Source organism: Buteo buteo, chromosome Z, assembly GCF_964188355.1.
Source record: "Buteo buteo chromosome Z, bButBut1.hap1.1, whole genome shotgun sequence".
NCBI lineage: Eukaryota > Metazoa > Chordata > Aves > Accipitriformes > Accipitridae > Buteo > Buteo buteo.
Genome location: NC_134204.1, coordinates 70,958,447 through 70,971,503, shown reverse-complemented (window position 1 = coordinate 70,971,503; position 13,057 = coordinate 70,958,447). Strand labels below are relative to the sequence as shown.

At 39.7% G+C, this 13,057-nt stretch overlaps 1 protein-coding gene across 6 annotated transcripts in view; it reads left to right on the top strand.

Moving 5' to 3' along the window:
• The window catches only part of ACO1 (aconitase 1), a 38,471-nt gene extending 26,549 nt beyond the window's left edge, over positions 1 to 11,922 (top strand). For all 6 annotated transcript variants that reach the window (XM_075019564.1, XM_075019567.1, XM_075019568.1 and 3 more), the window contains 11 exons: positions 256 to 415; positions 3,703 to 3,838; positions 4,338 to 4,422; positions 4,697 to 4,853; positions 5,415 to 5,539; positions 6,317 to 6,421; positions 7,076 to 7,218; positions 8,620 to 8,767; positions 9,188 to 9,310; positions 9,779 to 9,964; positions 11,226 to 11,922. In XM_075019564.1, the coding sequence (XP_074875665.1) occupies positions 256 to 415; positions 3,703 to 3,838; positions 4,338 to 4,422; positions 4,697 to 4,853; positions 5,415 to 5,539; positions 6,317 to 6,421; positions 7,076 to 7,218; positions 8,620 to 8,767; positions 9,188 to 9,310; positions 9,779 to 9,964; positions 11,226 to 11,339 (1,482 nt within the window). In that variant the 3' untranslated portion in view covers positions 11,340 to 11,922. The remainder of the gene's footprint in view (positions 1 to 255; positions 416 to 3,702; positions 3,839 to 4,337; positions 4,423 to 4,696; positions 4,854 to 5,414; positions 5,540 to 6,316; positions 6,422 to 7,075; positions 7,219 to 8,619; positions 8,768 to 9,187; positions 9,311 to 9,778; positions 9,965 to 11,225) is intronic.
• The last annotated feature ends 1,135 nt before the right edge of the window (positions 11,923 to 13,057 follow it).

The window sequence follows — 13,057 nt, the reverse complement described above, 5'->3', positions numbered from 1 at the left end:
AACACAAATACATTTTACTGCAAAGGCTGCCTCTTTTACCAGTAAACAGAGAATAGGATAGACCCCAGCAAAATAATTTTTGTCCACCACTTTGACTAATCAGCGATGCAAGCCTTCACTATCAGATGTAAAAGTGCAAGCATGGATATGACTGACAGATGCTTCTCATTCGTGAAATACCCAGCCCATACCAATTTCCACTAAAAATATTTATATTAATGACATCCTTTTGATTCTTACTTTCTTGTCTTACAGCAAGGATTCAAGGGATTCCAAATTGCCCCAGACAGACACAACACCATAGTCAAATTTAATTTTGAGGGCTGTGACTTCGAGCTTGCTCATGGTTCAGTAGTGATTGCTGCCATTACAAGCTGTACAAACACCAGTAATCCCTCAGTTATGTTGGGAGCAGGTAAGTTTATTTGCTCAATGTGCAGTAGTTTTTCTGTAGCTCTGGCTGTGTGTCCTAAAGACAAATACAACACTGATGCAATTCTATATGCACGGTGCTGTTTTTGTCATTTGGAGTGCTAAAATTGCACTTAGTCCATAAGTAGCAGAAGGAATTCTGGAAATGGCAGCTAGAAACATGGGTTGAAGAAAATGGATTTTTCCTGCACTGTCTTCTTTACAGGGCAAGCTGGAACTGAATTAACCAGCACCTCTGACATTTGTTCAAATGCACAGAAGCTGTTATATAGAGCTGAAAAGGAGCTAACGAAAGTCAGAGCCACAAGAAGAGGGACAGTGAAGAACGGTCTATGGGTTTAAGTCTGAAGGTGCTCTGATCTGGCAGCAGAGTACAAAACACACACTTAGCTAGAGGTGTATCGAGTTGTTACAGCAAGAGTCTGAGGGCATGTGGGGGGTGAGTACAGGAGGAAAATTGTGTTCTTGGGGGTTGCCATTTTTCAGAGCCTTGTCGTTTTCATCTTAACTGCATGCAAGAAGTGGTCAGGGGTGGGCTTTTTATCCCTCACTTTCTTGCTTATCACCATTCAAACACTACAAAACAGTCTGAGTTGCTTATGTTAAATTTCAGGGCAGGAAGTAGGTTGTTCATTTTTAACCTGGCTAGTCTGGGCAGAAAATTTCTCATTCCAAATGTGTGCTTCTGGTAACAAAATATGCACGAAGAGAGTCATCTCAAAGGGTTCAGTCTATACTAGACCAGTTCAGCCCTCTTTCCCAGGTACTTTGCCACATGCTCACATCTTTCTCCCCTCTGCAAACATATACGTAGATGTTATCTGACACTGTAAGATCGTCACTGCATTAGGGCTTCCTAGTCTGTCAGACTGTAGGATGCAGGCTTATTTTCTACAAAGGTTGGAAGGGATGTACAATGGGCAATACAAGGGCCCTTGACTAGAGATGATTATTTACAGGTTGAAGTCACATAATTTGTCTACTTTGTTCCTACGTGTTGCTGGGAGGATCTTGTCTTGTGGACAGCTCTGTCAACAGTCACTTTGCATTTAGCTTGTTGATGTGATATTTGTCACCTGTTCTTGGGCTTTCAAAAGAAAGCATCTTTCTTTTGGTACTCTACAGTGCCGGCAGCTCACCCCCTTCCGAGGCACAAAAGCTCTTTTAATTCCTAGCAACAGGGACAAAGTCCATCACAAACCAGGATGTGGGGTGGAAAGGGAAGCTGAGGAGAGGTGTGCTCTATTTCATACCCCTTTGAGAGGAACAGAATTAAACAAAATCTCCCAATTCTCTTGCCCTTGACAGGACAGCCAAATAAGCATACTTCTTTCCTCGGGTCCATCCTGATCATGATTACAGAAATAGAGCTCTATTTCTTTCTTCCAAGGATCAAGAAGTAGGTTTCTTCCAGGCAAACTATCTTTGCTCTGTCCTATTCCCTTAGTTCTAGGTGGGTGTATCTGTCATTTGTGCCACCTGCTTAGAATACAGTTTCCTCAAGTGTTTGGCTCCCAGACTTATCGGCATGCATTTTTAACCCACTCTGTGGCAGTGGGGATGCTGATCTTTCAGTCTGCTTGGCTTAATAGCTATATGAATTTAAAGTGCAGAATGCTCTGCAGATACAAGTGAAGTTGGTACTTTGAATACATTCACTGCTACTTAATGCACAGCAGCCTGAAGAACGTAGTCCTAAGGATCTCAGCGTATCCACTCAGATTTAGTGAGTATTCTTAACTTTACTACCCTTCCCTACAGTGGGACTTAAGCTTTGACCTCAACAAGGAGGTAAAAGTAATTCTGTTGGTCTCCAGTAACTGTGCACTACAGTGCTGAGAACCTCTGAGATACCCACAAGAAACATGATAATTTGGCTTTCATTACAGGGTTTGAAATGGAAGTAATTAAAACATACAGTGCTCCCATACTAAGTAAGCTAAAAGAAATCCAAAATATGAATAGTTGTTTCAAACTACCACTGTATATCCTGTGCACTAAATGATGTGCAGGGGCTGTGCGTCTGTGAGGATAGTCAGTGTATGCTGTAGTAGTCTTGACAGCCTAATCTGACTTTGCAAAGGTGTTGGATTAAGGTTGCTCAAAGCAACCTAAATTTTGGCATTTCCTTGCCAGTTTTTAGAGTTTGACTTTGCATTCTTTTCAGAACTGGTATTGGCAGGAAAACAGAAGCCAACACTTTCACACAGGTTGCCAGGCTTTTGGGTCCTAGGATGATAATTTGTTCATGGTCACATTTTCAAAAGTATCCAAGGGCTCCAGTTTCCGCAGCTTCCTCTGGCAGCTAAGAAGCCTCAGCAACTTCAGGCATAGGACTGCTTTTTTAAATTCATGTATCTACCTATAGGCCTCCAAATCTATCTGTAGGCCTTTTCACACAACACTTAGAAGCAGAGGTCTCCGGGTCATGTCTAACAGAGCTGCCAAACAGCTGGCAAAGACAAAACAGTTTGATGACATTTTCCTGTTGGAGATCATGTTGGATCAAAGCACAGCTGATGTATGTTTTCTTATGTAAGTGGATGTGTGAGAGAGAGAGAATGAGGCATGGGAATGTGAAGTTTTGCATAGTTTACATAGCTGCTGCTTCTTCTATGTCCATCCTGGGAAAGGGCTGGAGGGGGCTTGTTTTCTGAACATTTGTCTGTGTATGGACAATTTATTTAAAAGGAAGAAACTCAGGATAAATATGTTTCTGGTAACACATATGCTCCACTAAAACATATCTATGTGTGTTACAAATCTAGGAGTGGTAAAACAGCACTCCTGCAGCAAGCTGTAGATTGTGAGATAGCTTGTTCGTGGCAAGGGCCGGAGTTGGTGCTCTTACAGCCATCTGCTTCTGAGGGCAGCAAGTCATGTGTTGGCAGTTATTTCAGCACTGGGTCACTAGACCACCATGAGAGGGAAGTTAATAATTCTTCATTGCATTTTTTGTGAGACACTTGTCTTAGAAATGGTGTTCTGAGTTTTGAATGTCTATATGCTGCCCCAGTGGGAGTGCATCTTGTTGAATGGAACTTCCAGCAACTTTCCAGTGGAGCAGAAATTGCAGACTGCATCTACAGTTCAACAGAGCACCTGAGTTCTAGCTCATTATTCTGCGACTAGTGCTGTTGGCTCACTGTACCATTTAATTGCTGGAAATGGACCTTTTTTTGTTTTCCAGTTATTTAGCGATACTTCTGTTAACCTGTTAATCCTGTCCCATTTCCAGGACAAACTGCAACTATCCTTTGCATTTTTCAGGATTGCTTGCTAAGAAAGCTGTTGAAGCTGGTTTGACAGTGAAGCCATACATTAAAACTAGCCTGTCCCCAGGAAGCGGGGTTGTCACATACTATCTGAGGGAGAGTGGAGTTATGAGTTACCTTTCCCAACTAGGGTAAGAGTGCTTTTCTTACTGTTGTCCTATGGCTGCTTAACTAAAAGCGTTGACAACAAGTGATGCAATAGATGCAATATTTCTCTGTACAGCTTAAAAGATATGACAGGTAACCAACGGCATGATCCTGCATGAGTTCACACATTGCTGTTGTGATGGCTGACTTTGTACCAATGAGAGAGAAGGCCTGGCCTGCTGTAGCTTCTTGAAGACTCGTGTTATTAAACAGGAAATGGGTTGTTTTTCAAGACTAATGGTTTTAAAACAGCATAAATGACTCTTTATTGTTGTTCATCTTGCTTGATAACACATTTCCCCAAACTTCATTCTGTGTGCATGGACAGTCTCTGCAATGATAAGAATTGAGCATTCTCAAAAATGCTGGCTTTGGCAGCAATTAATTTGTTAAAACAGTACATCTTCTGAAAGTAACCCTAGCTAGCTGCTAAGGGCTCCAAAATAGCTTTTTGTTCACTGATGATTTTTGTGCTCTGTCTAGGTTTGATGTCGTGGGTTATGGATGTATGACATGTATTGGCAATAGTGGACCCCTACCAGAGTCTGTTGTTGCGGCCATTACACAGGTATGCAGTTTTTCCTGTGCAGCTTATTTAGGTAAGCTGTTCTCTGTTGTGTGCTGTTCTGAGCTGTGTTATACTGTGCACTAACTCTTCTCAGCTGTGTGCTGAGAAGTCTATATTCTCTTGTCTGTGGGAATGCTTTGGGATTTTTTGAAAGAAGACAGTTGTGTGACTGTCCAGTCATTGATGTTGCAGCACAGTGCAGCTCTGCAGACCTGCTGGGTGTGTGGAGTCTGCAAGCACCTCAGCTACTTTTGTTTCAAACTTTCTCTTACAGGGAGACCTTGTAGCAGTGGGTGTGTTGTCTGGCAATAGGAATTTCGAAGGACGCGTCCATCCTAACACCCGTGCTAACTACCTAGCCTCCCCGCCACTGGTAATAGCCTATGCAATTGCAGGGACTATCCGGATTGACTTTGAGAAAGAGCCTTTGGGTAAGACAGTGTCAGGATGCTTCTTTTTGCAGCTTATAAACTAAAGTTGGAAATAAGCTCTTCAGAAACATTTGTCTTAGGGAGATGCTTCAGATGGCTGAGTACCTCTGGGATACAAAGCATGTGATTGGTAAGAAACAGAGCAACAAGGAGTCTGTATGATGGAGAAAGGGGGAAGCCAAGCCTGACCAGTATTCTAATTCCACAAGGGCATTTTTCTGGTTATATCTGGGTGACAGTATCTCATGAGCAACCTGACTTAGAAGACTTTCATTGAGCAGGTAGTTCATCTAGACAACCCTCAAAGATCCTTCCCAACTTAAATTGTTGTATAAATTATTCTGGAAGGCCATTGCAAATCACAAAAGAAGGCATATGTACAGGCATTATCAAGTTTATGAGGCCTGCTCCTGTCAGACCCTTGTAAGCAAAATGAAGTGTGTCTCATGAGTGTTGACAAGGTTAGACGGAGCACATAGCTAAAGGACACCATGATAAACTTTTTCTTTCTTTCTTAATAGAAAATTTTTGCAACAAACATAACAATACCATTTTCTACAGGAATAAATGCTTCAGGGAAGAAGATTTTCCTGAAAGATATCTGGCCAACAAGAAATGAGATTCAGGTTGTTGAGCATCAGTTTGTTATTCCTGGGATGTTCAAGGAGGTCTACCAAAAAATAGAGGTGAGTTAATCCCCTGGGTAGTAGTTTGATTGATGTACTGTGCTATTCTGAAGATGTTAAATAAGCTGGTCTTGATAATGAAATGAATCTTTTCCTTCTATTGCTGTCGGTCCTGTTTAGATAAGTATTCAAATGAGGTATTTTTTTTTTTGTTTCAATGGCTTCTGGTTAATTAATTGGTTCTTACAGACAGTTGTGTCCTGAAAATTGCTCCTTGATGATTTTTTTTAATGTAACGTATGGATGATGTGTTTTAAACAGTCATCCCAGGCTGATATTAGAAAGTGAGATATTCCAGCTTCACAGAAGTTTGGTTTTTTTCAGCTGACATAAAATTCATTTACATGACTTAATAGCATTCACATCAGGAGAAAACTTGTACTTGGTAATGTTTTCCTGCAAGCCTTTCTCAGGTGTTGTAAACCTTAAGAATATTTTGTTTCATGTTAGAAAAGCTTCTTAAGATTACTGATAGATAGACCTGAGAGTTATAAAGTGTTATCTGTATACAAAATACAGGTTATTGTTGGAAAACTGGATAAGCAGCTCTTCTATTGCAACGAATTGAGGATTTTCCTAACTCTTTTAATAGATAGAATCATTAAAGAAAACCCACCTCAAACATAAGGTATATTGTCGTAAGAATTTCCTGAAATGCTCTAAGAAATACACAAGGCTTTTGCTGACGTCAAATTTGTAATTTAACCTGGATTCTGAAGTAATTCTGTTGCTTCTGAAAACTTAGAAATCAGTAGGATGTTTTTGTGTGTTTTTCAGACAGTAAATGAATCTTGGAATGCCTTAGATGCTCCTTCAGATAAACTGTATACTTGGAATCCCAAGTCAACTTACATCAAGTCTCCACCTTTCTTTGATGGTCTGGTATGTGCACGCTTTCCCTTTGAATCAAGCCAAAGTGTGTAGTGACCTTGACTAATGTTAAAGGTGAAGGAAGGGCACTTCAAGGGGCCTGGGAGCATCCATCATAGCCTATTGAGGCCTTGGTTTTCAAATGTTAGAATTACACTATTGTATTCATTTTAATACAAAGGCATGAGTGAATCTAAAAATTGTAAGGATTCCCTGTCACTTCAGGGCTTTTGAAAAGTCTCCTTTTAAGCTGAAATACTCTTCAACATGCAAGCAAGGGAAAAGGACAGGAAAAGAAACCCACAATTCTGCTTGCCCGCATTTTGCACCAAATAGTTCAGTGTTCAGTACCATTTAAAGGAAATGCAGATTTCAATGCATGCAGAAGTCTAGGAATCCTGGTTTTTTGTCTGTGTTCATGCATGTACCACAGGAAGCTTCAGCTAATTTTTTTGCCTCATCTGTTTTCTTCATGCATGAACTTGCTGACAGACAGGACATCATATTTTGTTCAAGAATGTAAACATTTTTAATAGTGTTGGGTTTTTTTCTTTCTTTTAATTTGTATGAAAAGGAAGACTTTATTTTGCAATTTGCACTTTTGAGAAAGGTAAAGGAATTCAGTGTCATATTTCAATGATTTTGTTTGTATTTATGATGGTATAGACTTTGGCTCTTCAGACCCCGAAAACAATAGAAGACGCTTATGTCCTGTTGAGTTTTGGGGATTCTGTGACAACTGACCACATATCTCCAGCTGGGAATATAGCAAGAAATAGTCCTGCAGCCCGTTATTTGATGAGCAGAGGGTAAGCACTACTTGTTCTTGTTATAAATTGAGAAGAGGAAACAAGCCACAACTATTATACCATGTTAACAGGCACACATATGTGCTGTCTGTTCACATATGCTTGTATGCCTTGATGGCTGCCTGGAGAATATATAAAAGAACAAAGAAAAGCATTTCCTTCTCTGCTGTCTCAGCAGCTCTCATCAAGGGGAAGAAGATAACTTTCAGGCTGGTTTTTGCAGTAAGTCTATTCATAAGAAAGGGAATCAGGATTTGTCTCCATATCAAAGCAAAATGATCATGGTCCTTAATGCCAAAAATTGGTTTTATATTCAATTCTTCTAGCACGTGCAGCTATTTCATAGATTTAGGCTGTTAGGACCTACAGAACACCCAGAAGTTTGTTTCAGCGCAGCTACAAAAACTGGCAAAGCTATTGTGGTTGGAGTCCAAACTGCTGTAAAATGTTGGTCTTTTTGTATAGGCAGCCTGCCAGTTTAGTACTCTGGTTCAACTTAAGGCAAGACTAGGACTTGCTGAGTTGCCTTTCACAGATAATGTAATGTAATGTAATTCACAGATAATGTAATACTTTTATTCTCTGGTTTAGTACTTAGAACTTCAGTGGTGTTTTGAGGAACAGCACTGACATTATTTAAAAAAAATACATTCACTAGACCTGATAATTCTGAAGAGGAAATTGATCAAAACAGTGTGATCTACTGAAAACTAACTGCTGTGGACTCTTTGGCCTTCTGGTATCAGTCACTTTGAAATCTAGATAGTCCTACTCACATTACAAAACAGATGTTGTATGTCATAGCTGCTGTTTGGATGTAGCCCAATGCAAACCATCCAATTTTCTGTCACATTCCAGCATGGTTTTTTTGTTTTTTGGTTAGGCTGGAGTGTCCCCTCTTTCCCATATCTCTGTTTGCAAATGAATTTTTTCTTCTGTAGTTCTAACTTGCAGCAGGGGCTCTCACTGTCTTTTAGATATTTAGCACAGTGGTGTCTCTACCTTTGTTCTAGATGCTGTGGTAATATAAATATAACAAGGAAGATTTTCAGTAGCCAGCTATTAAGAAAAGAATTGTACTGTGTCTTTTGAGCTAACATGAACTATATCCTTGCATTGCTATCAGACACTGTTTCTAGGGCAAGTGATGAGGATGATATGGAAGCTGCTTTCTGTGACCAAGCTGTAGGCAGACTTCTATTTTTTTTAATTTTTCTTTTTTCCTTCAAAATATCTTAAAAGTAGAAGTATCAGCTAACCAGATGCTACTGCCATGATGGGAACTATGTACATACCTGCCTCAGAAACACCAGTTCATTGCTTTCTTTTTTTAAAGCACAGAGTGCTTCAGCCTAAAAACAATAGTTCCCTTTTTTTCCTTGTTTTCTTTTCCCTTAATAGCTTGACTCCTCGAGAGTTCAATTCTTACGGCTCCCGCAGAGGGAACGATGCTGTCATGGCCAGAGGAACATTTGCAAATATTCGCTTGGTGAACAAATTTATTGATAAACAAGGACCTCAGACTGTCCATTTCCCTTCTGGGGAAATTGTAAGTACACATGCTGTTCTCAACTGAGGCTCACTGACAGTAGAGTGGATTAGTACTGGCTTTCCGTCTTACAGCTTAGGTCATTTACTTAAGTGCCTTTTAGGTAAAGCTAATGAGGGGACAGGAACTGTATTGACCTAAGGAAGCAGGTCACGCATACCTACATAATGTGGTGCTATCAGGCATATCAGTGGAGAGTATAACCACTGCAGAAGTAGTAGTGGAAGGTGCAGGTTTGTTTTGGGGTTAAGATCAGGCTATAGAAGCCACAAAGCACTGTATGGTTAATATCCTTAAAGTGCTGCTTGATGGAAAGTATGGGCTTCAGCTATTTATGTGGGGACACTTCTTCCCTTGTTTCCCTGGAACTGTGCTTCCACCTCCAAAAAGTGTATAAAGTGTTTGTTATTTTCATTCCAGCTGGACGTGTTTGATGCTGCCGAAAGATATAAGCAGGCTGGTCATCCTCTGATTGTGCTGGCTGGGAAGGAATATGGTGCAGGAAGTTCCAGAGACTGGGCAGCTAAAGGACCATTCCTCTTGGTGAGTGACTACAGTAAACCAGAAGGATGACAGTACTTAAAAGTGCATTCATTTGTCAGGAAGACTAGCTTATGACCAACATCTGGGGTGTAGCTCATTATCACTTTTGGTAGCAAGAGCTATTTTGAATTCTTAGCTGCCTCCAAGAGTGACAGTAGAGTTTACATTAACGTGTAAAAATTTAGAAATTAATTAAACTGCATCCTGGAGCTTGTAGTGTAGGAGGGCAACACTGAATTAGCAAGAGTTATGGAGAAGTATGCAGGATTCCCGAGAAAGCATATGTAATTTTTTGACAGTCAGGCTTCTTTTAAAGTCCAACAGTCCACTGTTGGACTGACCTGCTGACTCTAAGAGTAGCTGGTAAATTGAATGGACAGGACCATAAATGTACCAATTTCCTTTCTATGAGCACAGAGGGACTGTCCTAAACCATGGAGATAACTGTACCTGTTGTGTATTTCCCAGGGTGTCAAGGCTGTGCTTGCTGAAAGCTATGAGAGAATTCATCGAAGCAACTTAGTAGGGATGGGAGTGATTCCTCTGCAATATTTGCCTGGAGAGGATGCAGGGTCTTTAGGACTCACTGGACGGGAGCGTTACACGATTATCATTCCTGAAAAACTAAAACCGCAGATGAACATCCAGATTAAGGTATGAGACAGCTAAGGGCTGAATTTTCTGAATCACTGTAATTTCACTCAAAATTAACTGTCTCTTCAAACAATGTGCTTTCATAATGGCAGTAAGCTTCCCTCACTTGAGGAAGGGAGAAGAATTGAGATGGTGAAGGGGATGGAAACAGTCATTCTAACAGGGATTCACTATGATGGGATATAAAAGCAGCATTTTTTATTTAAAAAAACAGCCCAGACTGTTTTATTTAGCACAAAGCAGTCTTGTATTTTGGATCAGTCTTTCAAAGTCCACTATAGTTTTTTGTCTCAGTTAAACATTTGAAGCACAACAGAAAGTGAACAGTAAGTATTAAATAAATTAAACTAATTTATTTAAACCAGTTTAAAATAATTCATTGACAATTTAACTGACAGAATATTGTACACTGCAACATTCAGTATGAAGTCTAAGCATGCCCACCATAAAATCTAGTTAAACTTCAACCCCTGTATTTGAAAGACCGCTTTTTGTCTAGCTTTGCCTCCAAACCTATGCCCCTTTTTGAAAAATATAATCTACAATAAAAATTTGGTTTATTCTTCATTGGAGTATCTGTAAAACTGACTTAACTTAATAGCATCAAACTCTGCTTTTTTACTGTGGTTAGCAAAACAATCTACTTACTGCATGTTCATTTAATGCAGCTGGTCTCCCTGGATTAGTTTCTAACAGTAGTTGTTTACATGTGACTCATCAACTGCCCTGAAATGGAGAAAGTATAGATCCCAAAGAGCTGGTCAGCTTATTAGCCACAGATGAACATTGTGCATTCATCTGGAAGTACCTGACTAGAGGGGTCTTCAGTAAAACATAATGGTTTTATTCACCTCATGCACTTGTCTATGCTTTTGTGATTCCCAAACACTAGGCCTCAGAGAAAGCTAATTAAATTATTATTGCTGTTGTACCTAAGCCAGAAGAACGACTACATAGAACAACATCAATAATTAGTATAACCACTTGAAAGGATGGTCAGCTTTCATGTCTATAGGCATATCAACAATAAATCTAAATGAGGCAGAAAATGCAATGCTGTCTGTTTTAAACTGCTTTCCTCTTAAGCAGCTTGCTGTAGTCTAGTGTGGAAAGAAATGCTGTGTCCAGTGCCTGTTCACTTCAGCTTTCTATTACAATTTCTTAAGATGGCAAAACTATCATAATAGTCCTTATTTTACTATGATGTTATGCAACATGTGGAATGTTCTGCTGCTTGAATAACTTTCTTTGACCCCAACAGCTGGATACTGGGAAAACCTTTCATGCCATCATGAGATTTGACACTGACGTGGAGCTCACTTACTTCCACAATGGTGGCATTCTGAACTACATGATCCGTAAAATGGCTTCCTAATCAAAAACATTAAGCAAAAACGTCCAGGTACAAGCCTGCTTCTGGTGAGCACAATAAAACTATGGTAATCATAAACTTGAAAGCATGAACCATAAAGTGAACAGTTTGTTCATGAATTGTATTAGAAGGCTTGTTTACAATGCTGAATTATTCTGTGTATTAGGAAACTGGACACGCTTGCCCACTTAAAGTAAACAGCTTTTATTATTTGTTTTATATGGTGGTTGGCTTGACTTACCTTAGAATACAGTGCAAAAGTCATTAAAATACTGCTGGAAGCTGTGGAACTGTTGAAGATCATGTGCTGATTTCATATATTTGGTCCATTTAGATTGACTATCAGTGGTCCAAAAATTAACTGACAGTATAAAAAATAATTTCTTTTCCTTCCTGATTACCTGATATTGACTTGCTTTCTTATTCAGTTGACCAGAATCTGAATCTAATACCAAAATGAATTATTTAGCTGTTTATTAATTTTAAAAAATGTGAACTTTGTTTGTTAAAATCTAAGCCTTTGTGGAAAGGTGGACCTATTGGGGATAATATTTCTAATGGATAAAATTAAATTTATTTTCAAGAAGTTTGTTGGTTTTTGTCATGTTATCCTTCGTTCCAAGATGCAGAACAAAGCTTTGACTTTAAACTCTTCTCATTGTCCCTGTAGGAGCAGAGTCATATAAGTCTTGACTTCTCGTATTTTAATTCTTGTTTCTTTGAATAATCTGCATTAGACAGGATGAATAATTAAAAAAAGCTGTCAGACACTGGCAGTCTTCTGTAACCCAACAGAATACTGCTGTAATGTACTTCCCTCTGTTTTGTGTCCTCAAGAAGACAATCTACCACAATTTCAAGATCCTTGTCAGCAATTTTTATGGCAGTTAGCAACCAGTGATTACACTAATGCATTCACTGAAGTCAGTGACTGCCCAATCCACAATACCACATGAATCTATTTACAGTGATAACAAATATCCTCTTACTCAGAGATAAACACGGTTATAGTACTAATTCTTACTCTTAACTGTCTTTAGAGCAACTGCCACAACAATTAACATAATGGAGAAATTCTTTCAAAGTAATTTCCTAATGTATTTTTGGAGCAGTCGGCTCCAGAACAATGAAAATTGTTCTGAAAGAAGTCAAGAGGCTTCAGGAGGGGATAGAGATGGCATTGTACCTACAACAAGGTATTCTTGCTTGATTACAACACACAGAGCTCTTCTAGAGAATCCAGCAGAGGCCCACTAAGATGTTACAGGATCTGGAGCATCTGTCATATGAGGACAAGCTAAGAGAGCTGGGACTGTTTAGCCCAGTGAAGAGAAGGCTCAGGGACATCTCTGTTGTTTATGTACAAGTATCTGAATGGAGGGCACAAAGAAGATGCAGCCAGCCTCTTTTCAGCGGTGCCTAATAACAGGACAAGAAGCAATGGGCACAAACTGAAACACAGGAGGTTTCCTCTGAACACCAGGAAACACTTTTTTACTGTGAGGGTGACCAAGCACTGACTGGAAAAGATTGCCCAGAGAGGTTGTGGTGTCTCCATCCTTGTGAGGTATTCAGATGCTGTCTGGACATGGTACCGGGCAAGTTGTTGTAGGTGACAAGATGACCTCTAGAGGTCCCTCCCAGCTGCAGCTGTTCTGTGATTCTGTGCAATATCTTAACAGAGAGCTATTAATATGGTCATAATCTTGAGCATTATTTGA